At 41.5% G+C, this 19,432-nt stretch overlaps 1 protein-coding gene across 2 annotated transcripts in view; it reads right to left on the minus strand.

Annotated features, from left to right (window-relative positions):
• Positions 1-6,806: 6,806 nt before the first annotated feature.
• LOC133018374 (guanine nucleotide exchange factor VAV3-like) overlaps positions 6,807-19,432 on the minus strand; it is a 51,838-nt gene continuing 39,212 nt past the window's right edge. For both annotated transcript variants that reach the window (XM_061084731.1, XM_061084730.1), the window contains 4 exons: positions 18,161-18,248; positions 16,279-16,408; positions 8,710-8,858; positions 6,807-6,872 (listed from right to left, as the gene is read on the minus strand). In XM_061084731.1, coding sequence (XP_060940714.1) covers positions 6,831-6,872; positions 8,710-8,858; positions 16,279-16,408; positions 18,161-18,248 — 409 coding nt within the window. In that variant the 3' untranslated portion in view covers positions 6,807-6,830. The remainder of the gene's footprint in view (positions 6,873-8,709; positions 8,859-16,278; positions 16,409-18,160; positions 18,249-19,432) is intronic.

A 19,432-nucleotide genomic window follows, 5' to 3' on the forward strand; every position in this document is an offset into this window, starting at 1 on the left:
AGTCAGAGTCGAGAGACAGACTGGCAAGGACACGAGAAGAGTTCCTTTAAAGACAAAGGGCACACGGGAAAGAGAGAGAGATTCAAGTTACAGTGAGGAGAAGCTTTCATCGCTAAAACCTGCCATCGCTCCCTGAAGGGAAGAGGCAGCAGTAAACACCAGCCCCTCCTCTGTTTGGCAGACACAGAGGAAGGGGACTGGTGAAGAGGAGGGAGACAGAGGGGGAGAAAGAGGGAGCAGACGGGGCGAGAGACCGGCAGGTCCTGCCAAAGACGCCCCGGTGACAAGCAGCGTCCCCTCGTTAAACTGTTCCCGGGAGTCACAGGCAGATGCTCGGCTTCTTCTGTGGTAATGGCTGACCTGCATGTAGCTGCCGGCTTCACGCTCCTCTGAGCAGAAAGATTCCACTTCTGACTCCGCCCTCTCACAAGCAGCTTGTTGCACCGTAGGTTTTAACACAGGCCTGGTTGTATTATAATTAGGGTTGCAAAATTCCGGGAATTTTCAAAGTTGGAAACTTTCCATGGGAATTAACGGGAATTAACGGGAATATACGGGAATAAACGGGAATATACGGAAATTAACGGGAATTAATAGGAATTAACAGGAATAAACTGGAAATGTTGTGGGTAATTTATACTAACTGTATTTACCTTGTCATATACAGACATAAATATAAACATTTTGTTTTGTTATAGGCTGATTTGAGCCCTGAGGAAACTTTGGGCACTTGACTATACGCTTCTGCATCGTTGTGTCATTCTTAACATAGGTCTTTGCACAGTATTTGCAAATGTACACAGCCTTTCCTTCGACATTGGATGGGGTGAAATGTCTCCACACATGAGATTCTGTAGAATATGATGAGAAAAAAGTTTGTAAAAAAACGCTAATGCAATGCCAGAGATATGAATAGTTAGCCAAACAATTGGAATCGTCTGTAAACATACTTTAAAATTGATGGATAAATGATTGGAAATATGCTAGATGAACAGATGAACAATCCTCAATCAGCATGCTAATATATTTTCCCAGTAATATCATCGAAACTTACCTGACTAGTCCTGCACACTACAGCAGGCCTCAATCAGCCCTGCTGTAGTGTGAAGGATGCTGGGAATTATCTGTGCATGTGATTGAAGAATGCACAGTGGAGGGTTCAATGTGAAGCATGTGCTGCATTCCATGCATCTTTAGAATAGAGTCTTGAATGATCTTTGCAACCCTAATTATAATAGTTTGTTATCAGATGTAAAAGAAAATGTATTAAAGCTATTTAAGCTAAGGTCACATTAGCTGGTTGATAATGAAATAACTTGATTTCCAACTGAATTATTTTAATTAGGGGCCAATGTAAAAGAGTCTTTCTTTTCCCGCTGTTCTGGTCGTGGTCGGTGTGTGTTGGGCTCCTCCCCCTCCGCCGCGCTGCATGTGGCCATCAGATAGATTCATCAAATTATGTCTTAAGCACTTTTAGAAAGATTCTCCCCAGCCCGGCGCAAATTAGCATTAAGGATATGAAAGTGTTTCCCATTAATGCACATTTATTCACAGTTCTTCATTTAGGGGACCCACCGCTGTCGAGCATCAAAGCTCAGTCAGCGCACGGAGCCATGAGTCAAGAGGAAGTAACGAGGGTGGGAGAGAGAGAGAGAGAGAGAGAGAGAGAGAGAGAGAGAGAGAGAGAGAGAGAGAGAGAGCAGTGGTTCTGTGGGGATTAGCTCATTTAGACTGCTTTGATCTGTGAGATCTTAATTGCCGGGTAGCACTGATGGAGTCCTCACAGAGTCTGAGCCGCCCCACGCAGGGCGAGGGGGGGGTGGTCTTGTCCTTGCCTCCTCTTCCTCCTCTTCCTCCTCCTCGCTCCTTCCTCGACTTGATAAACTCGTCTCAGCTCTTAAGACTTAATGGGTTTATTGTAGTTTCCTGATTTATGATGCAGGGTCACTCTACATACCCTGAAAACTCTTTAAATCGTTTTTGATAGTACACAAACTTTTAATATTGGGAATGGCACGTCTGCCGTAGCCACAGCGCCCCCTGGACACCTGGAAGTGCAACATGTAACTCTGGTGTACCGGCCTGGAACATTAGGATCTGGTTATTCTCAGTGTGGACATCCAGAAACACAGAGGAGGACATTGTTGGAAGAAACGAAGAAGAGGAAAGTGATAGAGTGAGAAACATATCTGGTCATATAATCAAATTTTCATCCGAGGGTCAACTGAGAAATTCTATACTATATGGCAACCTCTTATCTCATATTTCGACAATGTAGCTACAACTCCTACGGTGTAGGGGTAAACAACATATTATGTTTTTTTTGTTTGTTTGTTTTTGTTTATCCAGCTGTGCTCTTACATCAATGTGAATGTACAAATGTAAGGTGGTTGATGAGATATTCTGTTTGAAACGGGAAGACCAATTGGGGTGGGGGGTGGTATAATGTTCTGTATGTTTTCTACTTGTTGGTTTCTTTGTTTGTATGCTTTGTTTATTGGGCAAAAAAAAAAACATGCATCTATTTGTAAAGGTCATGTAACATGATATGATATGTTTCAATAAACAGATTTATAAAAAAATATATATATATATTTCCGTCATTGGCGAGAGATAAAAGAGGCCGAAGGATGCAGGACAGACGCCGACCTTGTGTTATTGATATTGGACATGTTTCAATAGAGGTTAAAAGGCAAGTTAATCTAACAAGCTCATAATTGTTACTCATCCAACAGTTGCTGCAATATTTCAGTCTGGATGAAAGTGGTGGATCGACCTGATGACATCTGTAAAGTAGCAACGGAACCTTAAACTAAGTAACCTGTTTTCCAACAAGTTATTTTAACTAAACAAGTTTTCCCTCTCGGTTCTATCAGCTAATTGAGCTTTAAAGATCTTCAGTGAAAAACAAACTTGTGTCTGTTGGCGTTAGAATTTCCGCTCCTGGTCCTTGAACCTAATTTCCAGTATTTTCAGCTCCGCTCATTCACCAACTCTTACATCATCGTATCTCGGCAATCGTCATTCCCGTATTACTCATCAGTTTTTGGGGATGCTCCTTTTGAAGTGTCTTTGCCTTCTCAAAAATCGTGTATGGTGTTTGTCTATATTATTTTAATTAGCTCTCCCCAAGAAATTAGGAAAGAAAACGAGTGGGGTTCAGGATTGAGGAAGATTTCCCTCATCATGGTCGTAACTTTTTCCGCTGATGTAACCACTGTGCCACTTCTTTCTTTTCTTTCTGAATGTACGATAACTACACTATTCATATATTACTATGTTTTTCTACTTTACTTTAACAGCAGTAAACGCAGGTAGTGTTGTTATTCTCACTTTCTTCTGAATTGAACTTAATCGTAAAGACACAGAAGATCATTTTAATCGTTTCTTTATGAATCTCCTGTTTGGTGAAGTCACTCTTACTCGAGTCACGTCCTGATTATATATCATCAAGGCCAATGAATAATATCTTCACCATTGGATCCTGTTATTTAACCAGATATCTACACACCTCCTTCCTCTTGCATGGCAGCTTTTTACGCACCTGGTCTGAATACAGAGAAACTCTGCAGCTGTAGTTTCAGGATTTTTCTAAAGAGGTTGATGGTCACAAGTCGGCAGCTGAATATAAACCTTGCAGATAAAGTCTTTGGCGGAGTCGAGCCCTTCTGAGAGGAACCGGGGAGCTCACCGTATTTGAGGGCCGCTTCAGTTTTTTTGCTAAATCCTTGTTTAACCCCCCCATACGGGGACCCGGGGGGGCTGACGGGCAAAGACCAGGGGTTAAAGAGATCATTCAGACAGATGAAGGTGATGCATGGCTTCCTTTTCTCTCTCCGTCTGCCTTTTGTGTGTTTCACATGCACACACACACACATTCCCTCACTCACTATCCTCCTGCTCGCCGTGCTTTATCTACTCCACGCAACCTTGTACTCCCATTTCTCTCTCTCTCCCTCTCTCTCTCTCTCTCTCTCTCTGGCTGCTCCCCAACTCCTCCGTCATTGCTACTCATCTCTCCGGCTGAGACAGGAACAGGCAGATTAAGGAGAGGAAGAGTATTAGGGGAGCCATTCTTTCTGCCTCCCTGTGACGGGCGGGTTACTGTTGGCGCAGCCGAGCCCCCCCCCTCTGCTGCGCTTGGTCATTAGAGAGGCTGCAGAGCGGTGGGGAGGGGGGGGGGGGGGGGGTAGTGAGCCTGAGGGAGTGTTTACATTACAAGAATACTGATATTGTGAGGCTCTGGTGTGTAAATGCATTCTCAGGTTTGATCGTGCATTCCAGCTGAGTCAAAATCCATCGAGAACCAAGGGAAATAAATCCAAAACAAGATGAAGATGAAGATGAAGATACGTGCCACTTACTCACTGAGACTTCAGCTTGACGCACCACAAATGAACAAGTTCAACAATAATTCACGTTAAATCGCGGCGTAAGTTATAAGTTATTAAGTTCAGATGTTATTCTTTATCTTTGAATGAGATACAACATTTTTGGGGAAAAGAAGCATTCAGGAAAAACCCAGATCTGTCGTTCAATCATGTTTTAACTTCTTCAACCATGTTCGTATGTGTCTTGGATTAAAGGACCAAACAGGGTGAGGACAAGGGGCTTGTTTCATAAACAAGTCTGCATCACGTTTCACAAATGACAGCCGCCTGCAACACAGAGATAAATGTCTCTCAAACTTCAATCATAAGTATGTTTTTTTAATTGAATAAGTGGAATGTGTCCAAACTAACGAAAGAGGAAATGACCTTGTGTTGCAAGTAGAAGCCCGGCTGGTGAAATTTGGGTGAAACGAGCCCGGTCCAGTGATGTAAATGAAGAAATAAAGCAAAGACCTTCATTAGGTTCACACTTTCCTGTTTTCAGGTGTCTCTCTCTCTTTCCTCTTGTGAGCACAGCCTGTTCTCCACCGCTCCTCCTCAACTCCGAGGCCTTTGTTCCTGCTATTCAACATTTGTCTGAAAGCGGTGAAATGGCCCCATCACATTTCAAAAAGTACAATTCAAAGAGGATCCTTTTATTAAATGCTGATGTCACACACGGGATTAGCGGGGTGTTAATGCTGGAGGGGGGGGGGTGCGGCGGCATCAGTTGACGCCCTTGTGCTACCTTGCACTACAGTGAACAGCTGTTACATCACCCTTGAATCATTCAGTCTGAAACAAAAAGAAAAACAGAATCTGTGGGGTGTAGAAGGGCTCTCTGGTTTCCACAGTGAATGACCTGCAGCTTCCACATCCAGCCCACACATGCTCTTTAAACTGATGACATTTCATGAGGCTGCACGGCTGAAGCCAAGCAGAAGAAACTTTACCTTACGTAACATGTGAGCATCTGCAAACATTATCTTTCCTTCTTTTCACAATTCAACATATTCATTTAGTTCTGTGAGGCTGTTTCTAATTGTGGTTGGTTTTGGCTTAAAAGAATATTTTTATTTTTTACTCGCTTTAGATGACACGATAGATTCCATGTGTCGGTCCAGGTAGGAAAAATATACTGTGTATAAAGCCAAAGATTCTTGATTGCCCCCTAGTGGCTGGCTACTGTAGAGGGCATAAACCCCGCCTCCTTGTGAGGTTGGAGGGAATGTCAAAAGTCTAAACATACGTATTTAACTTTGTTTCTAATTAGTTATTTGACGCTAAAAGCCGAGAGAAACCTCATGATTGACAGCTGAGATCTCCTGATCGCGATGGTGCAGACTCTGACTCCAGATTATATCGGTGGTGCAAGATGGCCGCCGTCTGGGTCGGGGTACTTTGGATTCATTTCTGGATAGTAGGAGCAAAGTGAAGATGCATCGTTCATTTTTATTTACAGTCTAGAAATGAGGCTTCAGTCAGGATTGGTTAGCCTAGCCTACACATGTCTCTCCTGATAATCCTCAAATGAAACGAAACCGGCACCTTGTTTTGTTTACCTTTTTAGTGCAACTTCCAATATGTCAAACTATTGCTGTAAATCTAGACGGGAACAATTAAAAGGTAAAGCACTTTTGAATTTGTGGCCTTATGAAGACAGTGCTAAAATATGAGCTGGAGTTTCAGAAAAACACTGTGATCAAAAGGAAAGTCTAGCAGAGAAAGCTTCCAGACACGTTTTCCTGTCATGATGGGATTGAATCACTTCTCAAGAATAACAGTCGCTGAGAAAAACATTTAAAGGACCATCCTTCATTCTGTGGTGCTGAAATCTCTCCATCCTCTGGGTCAAATCACATTCCAGCGATTCTATTTAAATAAGTTTATGTTGGTCCAGTTAGAAATAAAATGAGTCTTTCATAGAAAGTCGAGCCGGTGTTAGCTGCAGAGTTCCAACAACAGCCAACGCTCTTCAGCTCCTGCTTTTCAATCTGGAGGAGAACCTGGGCGGCGCCTTGTCAGCAGGATCCCGGTTCCACTTGGGCGACTGAGCCTTTCTGGTATGGGAACATGATGACAGTGAGGGCAGGTCTCACACCAGCCGATGGAGTCATCAATAATAAGACAAGGTGAATGGATGGGGAGACAGTGGGGGGGGTATCTGTGTACAGCACATGCACTTCCCGGTGGACCACGGGGGCAGACAGCACCACGGAGAGGCGAGACTCGGGAGTGACGCTCCCGGAATCTGTGATTTGACATCTGCTCTGTGTGAGAGTCTGTCGGAGGGCAGGAGGAAGCGTTTTCTAGGGCACCACCGCTTCCTCTTAAGTCCGAGTCTCTGGGCTGTTATCAAAGAGATCTGACTTGCACGGCACAGAGAGAGTGGAGGAGCAGCTCGGCGCCTGGCGGGGGCGCTCAGCTTGGAACGGACACGGAAGAAATGTCACTCCGGAGTCAGTCCTCTTCTTCCACGTAGGTGGAGGGGAACCAGCCCACCTGAGGAGCAGCAACACAGGAACACGTCAGACGGCAGCACTGAACCACACAGGAAATACATGTTCAAGTGCTCTTTGTATTTTCTTTACCAACTTTCTCCTGATATTTAAAGTTTTGATGAATTTTAATTACTTTGTTAATTGGTGTTTTTGTTAAGATAAGCCTGGTATAATTGTTTTTCCTTAAAAATGTTATTATTACTTTCAATCGTTGCTTTGCAAAAGAGTTCATATCTGTAAAATGAAGCATCGTTCATCCTGACGTGGGAAAAAGTCAATGTTGTAAAAGGTCAATGAATGCACTGGACCTTATTAGTGTTATAGATGTAGGTTACTTAGAGATTATTGTGTCAGAGCATTTTCAGAGAATTGAATTTCAAATAATGGTTTGTTATTTGTATTTTTTGATGTGGATCTCAAATTAAAGTTCTTATTGTACAGTATAATAAATGTATATATGTTATTAAAAAAATATATATATTAAGATAAGCCTAAGATAACTTCAGATTTCCATTAACTCAATGGAAGTATGCGGTATGACTGGAAGAAGGAGCCATTAAATGTTGGTGCGGTTCAGGATCAGGGGTCAGATCCAGGAATTGTGAGATTTTTCAACATTTTATATGTTTTTCAGATAAATAATTCATGGATCTTGATGAAAATATATTTATTTTGGCAACTAAAATGGTGTGAAATCTGGTGCAGCTTGACTTTCTCCTGCAGCCGCCACACAGTGCTGAGAGTGTAATAACATATTCAGGGCCTGTGTCTGAAAGAGAGAATCAGACGGCCACAAACAATCTCTTGCAAGTTTAATCAGTTCACTCGAGTCAGAAACGGTAGCAGAGACCGACAGCTATCCTGGAATCTCTGTCATCTACCAATACCCTCCTGACATTCTGTCCACATGACAGCCCTGTGAACTTATGAACTCTTTTCCCTCAGACTTATACAACACGCATGAAAGGGAAGATACATGCTATCATACTGTGAGCCGAGCTTCACCTCTTCCCACTCTGCCGAGATCAAACCATCGTGTAACGACGAGATCCCTCACCAGTTTCCCACCAACAAGGTTTTCTATCCAACAGCTCTACTGCTCCAGTTCCATCCAAGAACCCACATATCAGACATTTGTATACACAACAAATTACTGATTTAAACTGGTTTGATTTCTCAGAAAACTATTTTTGCCTCTTGATGAAAAAAACATGTTTAGGGGACTGAAGCCAAATCTGGTGCCAACCATTTATTTTAACATTTTGTACATTTCCTCGATTTCCCGGGGAAGAAAATCATGGATCTGGAATTTTTTTTTTTTTATTTAGGTATATTTAGGGTCTGCTATATGTGAACGAACCAACAAACCATTACATTACATTACATTTCATTTAGCTGACGCTTTTATCCAAAGCGACTTACAATATGTGCATTCAACCCCAAGGGTACAAACCAAGAACAACAAGAATCAAGAAAGTGCAAATTCTTCAAAAATAAAGCAAAATTACAAAATGCTATAAGTAAGTGCCATTTAAGTGCTACTAAATTGTTAGTTTCAAAAATTGTTAGTATTTTTTTTTTTTTTTTTTTATTCAAGGTATAGTCTGAAGAGGTGTGTTTTTAGTTTGCGGTAGAAGATGTGTAAACTGTCTGATGTCCGGATGTCGATGGGCAGCTCATTCCACCATTAAGGAGCCAAACCAGAGAATAATATACAATACAGTAATTTTAATGAAGGATATACAAGTGGTAACTGTCTGATCTATTGCATGTGTTATAAACCAAGTTAAAGGTGAAATAAACTGTGGGCTTTTGACAGGATCCGGGAGCAGACCCACCTTGCCGCCCAGCTCTCCCTTCCACCACCCACTGGTCATCTTGGTGTGGATCTTGATAATGTCTCCCTGCAGCAGTGAGAGCTCCCGCGTGTCTCTGGAGCAGAAGTCGTAGCGGGCCACTGCAACACCCACTACCCTGGGGGAGAACACTGAGACAGAGAGAGCACTTTTATAGGAGGCCATTGACACTAAATCTCACAAATATTCCGAGGACGCTCTCAGAGGTGCAGAGTTATTTAGGAAAGTTGTTTAGAGTAACTCGAGGCCCCCCCCGAATGGAGAAGAACTAAACTAAATCTCACTCTGGATGTGCAGTTACAAATCTGTCACTAGATCGCCAAGTGATATATGTCAGTTGAGCTCAATCAGCTTATCTACCTCTTATATACCAGGCTATTAATTAATTACTGTTTTTTTGTACAAGGTTTAAACTGGTGTGAAATAAAATTCTCACAGGAATAATTAATAATAAAATCTAGAACCCGAACAATGTGGGTTTAGAGCCAAACCCATATATAAATGTAAAGAAAAATGGCAATGATTGTGTTATAGTCTAACCATACACTTTATTATAAAGGACTTAAAAGGAAAACAGAAATATGTAGTTCTTGAATTAAGAAGATACAAAAATATGATACATATACCGATAAATGAAAAGATAACGCAAATAACACAATGTCTAAAAGTTAAATTAAGAAATGAATGATCATTTGTAAAATGAAACACTGATATCGGCAGATTTTTAAAGGCCAATAGATAAATTGGTGGAGCTTAAATAAAATGAGCCTTGACTCATGAGTCTGAGTCTAGTGTATAAGTGAGACCTCAGAGATGGGAGAATAAACCAGACTTTACAAAGGAGAGCTTATGAGAGACGAGAGGGTCATAGGTAACTGTGTTCATGTGTTGATCATATTAAAAGTTCATGTTCAGCTCAGCTGCATGCACAGCCACTTATCAGGTTCCTACACATGCAAGTCAGCGCTCATATTACATGTGAACACCAATGAGCTGGTCTTCTGTGGACCTTTCTGATGACACATGACGGTTATTCATCTCCTCCCTCATGCACACACAAACACGTCCAACCGACTCAGATGCTGCAGCCAACAGATACAGAAACATACGTATGTTCATGCACTCATGCAGCTCCGTGCACACAGACAGAGACATTAACCAATTCATCGAAATAGATTATTGTGCTGCCGTTAAGTCGTGTCGGTATAATGAGAACATGTTTAAACCTCAAGTTCCTCCAGCACAGAAGCATTTATTTATAATTACAGTGCGGTCACTGCCTTTGCCAACCCTGGAGTCAGAACTTATAAATGGAAACCTACGCTTCAATTACCTATTATTCATTTTATTATAGATTATTAACCAGTGAAACCAAACAAGCTAAAGGCTTTGCCCCCTTTCAATTAGCTGAACAGTGTTAATGTTGGATTCAGTGAAATGAAAATGCCAGTAGGTGGTTTCTCTGCCTCAGATCGGTTGACATTCAGCAGCTCTTCTTTTTTCAGGTGAATTTTCTTCCAAAAGTAAAATTGGGATGTGGCATAAAAATGCGTATGGTTCGTGCGACAGTACATAAAAGCGTCATCATTGGACTACATTATTTAACAGAGACGGGGGGGAAACCTGGAAAGGTGGACACGCAGCGAGGGAGTGACAAAGAGAGAGAGTAGAAAAGCTGTACCTGTACCTGACCAGAAAGGCGAGGAGGAGGGAGGAACAAAGCTGCAGCTGCCAGGAGGAACTACAGAGAAACCAGGCGAGTAATGGAAGGGGGGGGGGGGTGACGGGTGGAGGGTGAGGGAGGGGGGGGGTTCAGGCCGTAGTGGGAGCGATGAGAGAACATAGGCAAAGTAAACACGAGTTTGACAGAAAGAGAAGGGTAGAAGAGGGAGAGATAGAGGGAGAGAGAGGGAGAGGGAGAGGGAGAAGTGGAAAGAAAAGTTGGCAAAGTCAAAGAAAAGGCAAGGGCGGGGGGGAGAGACGAGTCAGAGAGGGAACAACAGTGAAAGAATCGGATCATTTGTTATTTTACTTACACAAATACACAAATTTGTACTTAACATTGACACAAAAACAACCTGTGTGCTAATGTGTCTACTTGAGTCTTGGCTGTTTTTAATGGTTTGAACTTCATGTAGCAGGTCTGCAAAATGAATCCTATTAAAATCATGATATGTGACCTTAATTAAATTAGAAAACAATTGGCTGTGTTACCGATGGCAACACGGCATTAGCCCGAAGGATGCAGAGCGTAGCAGAGATTCAGAGAAATGCAGCGACTTCAGACAGCAGCCAAAGAGGAGACAAGTTTGTGTCAAAGAGAAATAAAATCGAAAGAAATCCCAACTGCTAACGGGAGAGAATCGTGATCGAAATCCTGTGAGAGAGATTTTCCAGAAATCGTGGAACCCTTTAGTGGAATCCTCGAGCAAATAAGTTAGGAGAATGTGTGAAGAACTTAGCAACGAGAATCACAACCTGCCAAGAGGTTCCAGGTTCCACATCCAGCATCTTATCTGATTTCCTTTACTCAGCTGCTGTTTCTCCAATTCTCTCCGACCCGGTTCAACAGCGCCCCAGCAGCCGGACCCCAGCCCCACTTAACAGCTTCTGGATGAACTGGAACGCAACAGCTTAATACCCAACGTCAATTTCTAACCCAACTAATGTGTTTCTGGCTGAATGGGAGCAAAAACCTTCAGCCATGTCTTCCCAGAACAGTGGAGCTGGGACAGCGGTGTATAAAACATGGGTATTGTTGTGTAGTCACTAGAGTTAATGATTTTAGCTAATAACTCTTTTTAACGATGACATGTTATCATTTTCGGTGTGTTGATTGTCAAATTCTCACACTCGTTAAACACTATCCCACATGGTATGGAATCTATGCGTTAACTCTCTCCCCCAGAGAATACTTTTGACCTGTACAATGAAGACGTCTTACACTACAAGATATTAAACATGCCCTTATTTAGGCTGAAGCCCTGTTGTGTGATGTCATGTTATCTCTAGGTTTGGGGTCCCACCTCCCACCTATAAAACGTCTTGCTCTGCAGGGAGAAGACTAGGGTTGCAAAATTCCGGGAATATTCAAACTTGGAAACTTTCCATGGGAATTAAAGGGAATTAACGGGAATTAACGGGAATATACAGGAATTTACGGGAATATACGGGAATTAACAGGAATAAACTGGAAATGTTGTAGGTAATTTATACTAACTGTATTTACCTTGTCATATACAGACATTAATATAAACATTTTATTTTGTCAAAGGCTGATTTGAGCCCTGAGGAAACTTTGGGCACTTGACTATATGCTTCTGCATCGTTGTGTCATTCTTAACATAGGTCTTTGCACAGTATTTGCTAATGTACACAGCCTTTCCTTCTACATTCGATGGGGTGAAATGTCTCCACACATGAGAGAGTGCACGTGACATTGTTCTGTAGAATAAAATGAGAAAAAAGTTTGTAAAAAAACACTAATGCAATGCCAGAGATATAAATAGTTAGCCAAACAATTGGAATCGTCTGTAAACATATTTTACAATTGATGGATAAATCAATGGAAATAAGCTAGATGAACAGATGAATAATCCTCAATCAGCATGCTAATATATTTTCCCCAGTAATATCATTGAAACTTACCTGACTCGTCCTACACTCTACAGCAGGCCTCAATAGCCCTGCTGTAGAGTGAAGGATGCTGGGAATTATCTGTGCATGTGATGGAAGAATGCACAGTGGAGGGTTGAAACTCAACGTGCAGCATGTGCTGCATTCCATACATCTTTAAAATAGAGTTTTGAATGATGTTTTTATCGCTCAGCGTTTAATTTGCCTATTTTTTTTTTTTTTTCAAAATTCCCCAAATTCCCGAGCTTAACTTCCCATGGAAAGTTTCTGGAAATTTACCGGAAACTTTCCGCCCCTTTGCAACCCTAGAGAAGACAGACTTTCACCGTTTGGCCTGTGTGATTTCTCCGAGTCTCTAGAGCTCATCCTGACCTGTACTACTTTTGTGTAATAAACATCATTATACTTGTAAGTACTGGGTCCACGTTCCTTTCTTTCATCATCGACTGCTACAACACAGCCACCTTTCGGCTGCCCAGAATATACATCAGTATCCACATCTTTTTTCTCCTGCGAGTGAAGCTTCTTCAACCTTTCCAGGTCACGATAACATTTAAGACCTGGGGAATGGAAGCGGCAGCGTGGGGCTGAGGAGGATGCAACCGAGCAGCAGCACGGCGCCTTAACAAAGGAATCGGCTGGAAATCCACATCTCAGAGCCGAACGGATTCTGCTCCCATGTGAAAAAGCATCTGAGCCGACACTCACACAGAGAAAAAACCAGCTCCTATCAACACAACAATATGGTTCCATGGCCTCTTCCTCTCCCCCCTGCAGGGATAAGTGACTGCAGGCCGACAAGCTGCTGTAGTGCACACACACACACACACAACTATTCACACACCTGCAGAAAATACATACACACATATATAAACACACCATCAGAAACTAGGAGGAGGAGAATCATGAAATAGTTGACAAATATGTGTCTGATAAATCCTCTAATACTCGCCGATCATGTTGTGATTTTGAACAAATTTAATGAGACAGATTCGTGACAGCGTCAATACTTAACCGCAAATTGATCCCCCCCCCCCCCCCGACAGACGTTAAAAGATCTTCACCTCTTCCCACTCTGCCAAGATCAAACCACCGTGTAACGACGAGTTCCCTCTCCAGCTTCCCACCAACAAGGTTTTCTATCCAACAGCTATACTGCTCCAGCTCCATCCGAGAACCCACATGTCAGACATTTGTATACAAAACAAATTACTGATTTAAAATGGTTTGATTTCTCAGAAAAGCTATTTATGCCTCTTGATGAAAAAAACAAGTTTAAGGGACTTAAGACAAATCTCGTACCAATCATTTATTTTAACATTTTGTATATTTCCTCGATTTCCCAGAGAAGAAAATCATTGATCTTGAATTTTTTATTTTATTTAGGTATATTTAGGGGTCTGCTATATGTGCACACACACACACACACACACACTCACAACTATTCACACACCTGCACAAAATACATACACACATATATAAACACACCATCAGAAACTAGGAGGAGGAGAATCATGAAATATGTGTCTAACAAATCCTCTAATATTCGCCGATCACGTTGCGATTTTGAACAAATTTTATACGACAGATTCGTGACAGCGTCAATACTTAACCGCAGATTGATCCCCCCCCCCCCGACAGACGTTAAAAGATCTTTTGAATTATTCCGCGACTCGAATATTCAAACACACACAGACAAGAAGCTCTCAGTCAGACTCAATTAAAGACGCTGGCTGGAGGTTTTTGGGGAAACAAATTACTCCAGAGTTTTTGACGGCTTCTCAGTAGTTGTGTGTCTTGTGATTGTTTGCCCAGCCTCGCCTTCTGTTTTCTTTTCCGAGCTCTGTCTGTTTTTGAGATTCAAACCATTTCTTGTGTGTTTGTGTGTGTGTGTGTGTGTGTGTGTATTGTTTGGGAATGACATCTGTCTCAAAGCAGAGCGTGTTTACCAGGCGTCGAGAACGAGGGGCCCACACTAAGTCTTTCTATGGGGGTGGACGACTTAAGGCAATAATAATCTATCCCAGAATGCACTGAGGGTAGCGACGGGTCTGTCAAGGCTTTCTCACAGAGGGAAGCGCCCGTGAATGGCAGCGATGCACACAAACACCTCTTGCCGAGCTTTTGAAGCCTGATGCGCTGGGAGACTGACGCTGCCACAGGAGGCGGGGGGGGGACAAGGATGCAGCAGAATTTTACATCCGAACAGACACAAAGGGCTAACTCTGACTTTGTTCCCCCCCCGCTCGTGTGTTTGCCTCGGCTGCGGTTGTTTACACCTACACCTTCTCTTTCAGTTAAGACAGTTTACCTCCAGCTGCTTCCTGCTCCTTTACATCAGATCATATTTGCAAACTTTTTCCCCTGTTTTTTTTTGTGTTATTTGTTTGTTCTTTTGGGGGAGAAACAGGCGCAGTCCCTCGGTTGGACCAGAGGTGTCCCTCAGGTGTGTGTCAGCAGGCGGCTGTCACACGGTTCTCCCTGCTGCCAGCCCAAGTGAAATGTCATGTCCTGTCAGGATGATTGTGAAGCCATCTCGGAGCCGAGCGGCGTGCGGCGTGTGACGGGTGGCGTAGCGGGCTCCCGGTGCTCGCCTGGGGCACCGGGCCCTGACTGGGACCTCTCTGCCGAGCCTGCTGAGCTGCCGAGGCTCTTTTCTATCCTTTTTTTTCCCTGCTCTTTTGTCTTTCGCTCTCCCTTTATCTCTGTTACCCCATACGTTCCCTTTATTCTCTGTGCCTCTCTTTATGCACATTTACACCTGACATTAGCATTCTATTTGTATGGAGATAAGGAAAAGCACAAAGGTGGAAATGCACAGAGAATGCACCGCAATCCCTAAAGTGATCAAATCGGATAGACGGCATATGGAGGTGGTCATAAATATATGTATAAACACACAGACACACACACACACACACACACACAGACACACACACACACACACACACACACACACACACATACACATACACATACACATACACATACACACACACATACACATACACATACACATACACATACACATATATTGTGATTATATATATAATTTGATTTGTATGTTTTTCTATAATTAATATATCTAATTTTCATCTTATTTTCTCAGAGGAGAAAATTGTACAGCGACATCTACAGTTTCACGACAGCAGGGAAACCTCCACGTGCTGATAGAGACCATGTGATTTGACTGAAAGCTCCAGAGCAGCAATTTAAAAACACTGCAGAGGTTAAATATACACAGGCAGTAATTAGATCTGACTATACAGAGGCATGATAATTTGGGGAAAATAGTCATCAGAGCAAGTCATGTCATATTTGGCATCTTAAGCCATTGAACTAAACTGCAATAAGCAATATGATATCCACACACAGTCTGACCAGGGTTTAGATCCCGTGTTATAAAGAGATGTGTGTGGATAAGTCTGAATGGAATTATAAATGTTGCATTATTGTGTAAAGGACTAAGGAGGATTCTCCTGAAGAAACTGCTGCCGTCTTCCACCCTGTGTTGTTCCATAGGATTTCATTACCGCTGCTATTTCTACCATGTCTCACATTGTGTCAGTTATCAAGACACACCCTTGTTTGTGTAATAACCAAGCAAATGCTGCATCAGTATGATTCTGTAACGTAACATTTTTTGTACAGTCCTTCGAGGAGAGGGCGTGCAGTAGATTAGCCGGCCTGTTAAAACAAAATATTATCAGAGAGATACTGATTCCATAAAACTGCTCTTGCCTTCAGCTCTGTGCGATAACCTGGGAAATGTAAGATCCCATCAGCTGCTCTGGTTATATGGAGAAGATTTGAACGCTATTTCGGCTGTAAACGGATCGAGATCTGATCTGAAGAGGAAGCGTTTCTCACCTGCTCGACAGTCTCAGGGAGGCAGCCTGAATTTTAAAGACTCACCACTGTCAGCTTTGGTAACGGCCATGGGCATGATTCCATTGGTGAGTTCCCTATAGGGGACCTGGAGAGTGGTGTCGAGGCTGCTGAAGCCCTCCTTCAGGGAGCGCTGCTTGTAGTGCTCCACTAAGTCCTGTGTAAAACAAGCACAATACACAGTTAAGTGAGTGTAAATCTAGATGGGTTTGTGTACACGGAAAGGAAAGACACGTGGGAACACTGGTGAGGGAGAGGTGGTTTGATTTGAACAATATAAAAGCAGTTAATACTGAAGAAGTGTTTCAGAGCAGGGCGACTATCCACTAATATATCTATCTGCACATTAGTAAGAATATAGGTCCTAAAAACACCCTGATGTTAACCTCTGTCGTTTAATACCACAGGACTAAATGTTAAAATGTACATTCTCATTACTGAGGTGTCCCACAAGGTTCTATTCTGGGTCCAGTCATTTGTTTTCAATTTATGTTCCCATTAGGTCACATAATGCAAAGACACAACGGGTCCTATTAGGCAGATAGATAGATAGATAGATAGATGGATACTTTATTAATCCCAAGGGAAATTTAGATCATCCAGAAGCTTATACACTAAAACACCTCACTGACATAAATACATACATCACATATGGAGATTGCAGATACAGGAATGGAATGCAATGATGTGATTGTGTCAGTGTCCAGTAGGGAAGTGTGCTTGTGCTGCTGGAGTGGATAGTACAATACAATATATATATATATTTATTTATATATATATATATATATATATATATATATATATATATATATATATATAAATAAATAAATAAAACAACAAAATATATAGATATATAAATATATAAGAATATGAGGTGGTAAAGTCTGTGCATGGGGCTAGTAAAGTCAGTAAAGGGATGGACAGTGGGTGGGTATATAATAATGAGATGAGATGAGAAGAGTAGAGAAGATGTTAGCAGATGATTTTCAGACATAAGGACCCATCCACCTACATAATGTCAAGCTGGGTTCCATATATACAACACATTCTGCTTCTGATTCTGACCTCATCAGGATTACATTTTTTACAATGAAGACAATCTCCATAATATTTATATGGTATAACATGTTCTGTCTTTCGCTACCTAGGGAAATTTTAATTTATGCTTTTATCTTTTCTGGACTTCATATCTTTGTACTTGTTCCTTGGTTCAGAAGTGACAGTGAGGTCTATAACTAGTTCAGAATTCAGCTGCCAGGCTCTTAATGGGCTTGAGGATATGGGACCACGTTACACCTGTTTTATCGTACTAGAGTGGCTCCCTTTACATTTTAGAGTTGATAAAAACTTAAAATGTTATCGCTCACTCTTGGGCCCAAAACATCCAAACCCAAATGTGATCTTGGATCAGTTCGATCTCATTGTTCCCAAGGTCCAATTTTGTGCTGTTAAGACTTTTAAATTGAATTCTCCAATTTTACAATGCACTTTCTGTAGACTACATATCAGACTGGTATATCTGTAATATAGTTATGTTGAGGATGCATGTGCGACCAGCTAAATATGTACATGTATATTTATGTCTTTGTGTAGATATGTATTTATATGATCAAATCTTTAAAAATGTGTACTGGGTGTTACTATAGTTGGACTTGTTTTTATTTTAAAAATGACGTTATAGTTCTGCTCTGACATAATAGTTATTGTTATTAATAGTAGTTCTAATAATAGTAGTAGTAGTAGTAGTAGAAGTAGAGTGGTATCCCTGTATAAAACAAAACTAAATGTTCACTGGGGTTTATCTCAAGAGACTGATGTTAAAGTAGCGTAAATGTCAAAATGATTATACTCATTAATGCAACAGCAGTTTATAGGGGCAGAAAAATCCATAGGAAGTTAAAGCCCTTACCAGCACAGTCTTGAACAGCCGAGTCTCAGCGATGTAAAAGCAGCCGTCCTTGGTCAGAATCTTAATGTGCTTGATTTTATCGTTGAACCTGAGGAGGATGAATAAGACATGGGCTGCTAATCAACTATACATGGTTCCACATCAATCCAGTCTCCATGGTGAACCGTCACGAAGGTCTGCCGGGTTCCGTGCTGAGCCAAGCAACTCTGTTTAACAAGGGGCTTCTCCCTGCAGTGGAAACCAGATTCCACAGCAATTCACTCACATCAGATAATAATGAAAGCATCATAGGATTCCCCGGTTTTACCTTGTAAGATCAGTTCATAATGCATATCAATCACTGCCTTCCTTTATAGCTTGTCAACCCTGAGTTTAGGTAATATCCACAGTACTTGAGACCATTCTGACTGTAGACATGAAATGTGAGGAACCAAACAGTGATTTACATTCTTAGATTTGAAACAGTCTTGAAGCTTTCCTGTATTTAGCAAGCTAGATAAGAAGTCAATCAAAAAACAGTAAAGCATCTTGTGACTTGGATTTCTCTAAAGTTTGACCTTTGTAAACTCTATGTGGAAATGTTCTCTTTTGTGGTTACAGCCGACATTCAACTTTTAAATCAAACTGCTTAAAGCAAATATTTAAGCTCCTTAAAATCAATAACTAATCAAAAACAGCAACAGCTATGTTTGTAAAATAACTCATTTATTTTCATTAGATAAAACCTTCATGGTTTCCTTGACAAACATTTGAGTGAATTAGATTTCAACTAAAATGGCGCTCATGAACTCCTTTACATGTGGATCTGCACCAAATTGCACACACTAGTAAATATCAGTCCTTTAAACATTGACTTTTCTCAACAAGATCATGAATCATTCTCTGAGAAATCAATTAAAATGTTGAGAAACGCCTTGAAATATGAAATTAAAATTCCTAGACCCCTCCTCCCCCTGATCTGTATCCTGCAACTAAATTAATTGGTTTGTCCCTGACTCATAAATAATCCTTACACCAACTTCCGTGGTAATCTATTCAGTAGGTTTTGTGAAATCCTCCTAACAAACAAACTGTAAATAAAATGTTATTGGCTGATGAGCATCAATTGGGGGTTAGCACATTCTTCACATAAATTCTACCTTCATGAAGGTCAGATTATAGACGGTGATTCAACTGTAAGATAACTTTGGAGAATGTATTAAACTGTATTAGACAGTGAAGTAAATTGGGTAAATAAAATAGTACAAACAGCTGAAGTTCTGGAATCTATAA

The sequence above is a fragment of the Limanda limanda genome, chromosome 13 (assembly GCF_963576545.1).
Source record: "Limanda limanda chromosome 13, fLimLim1.1, whole genome shotgun sequence".
NCBI classification, from domain to species: Eukaryota; Metazoa; Chordata; class Actinopteri; order Pleuronectiformes; family Pleuronectidae; genus Limanda; species Limanda limanda.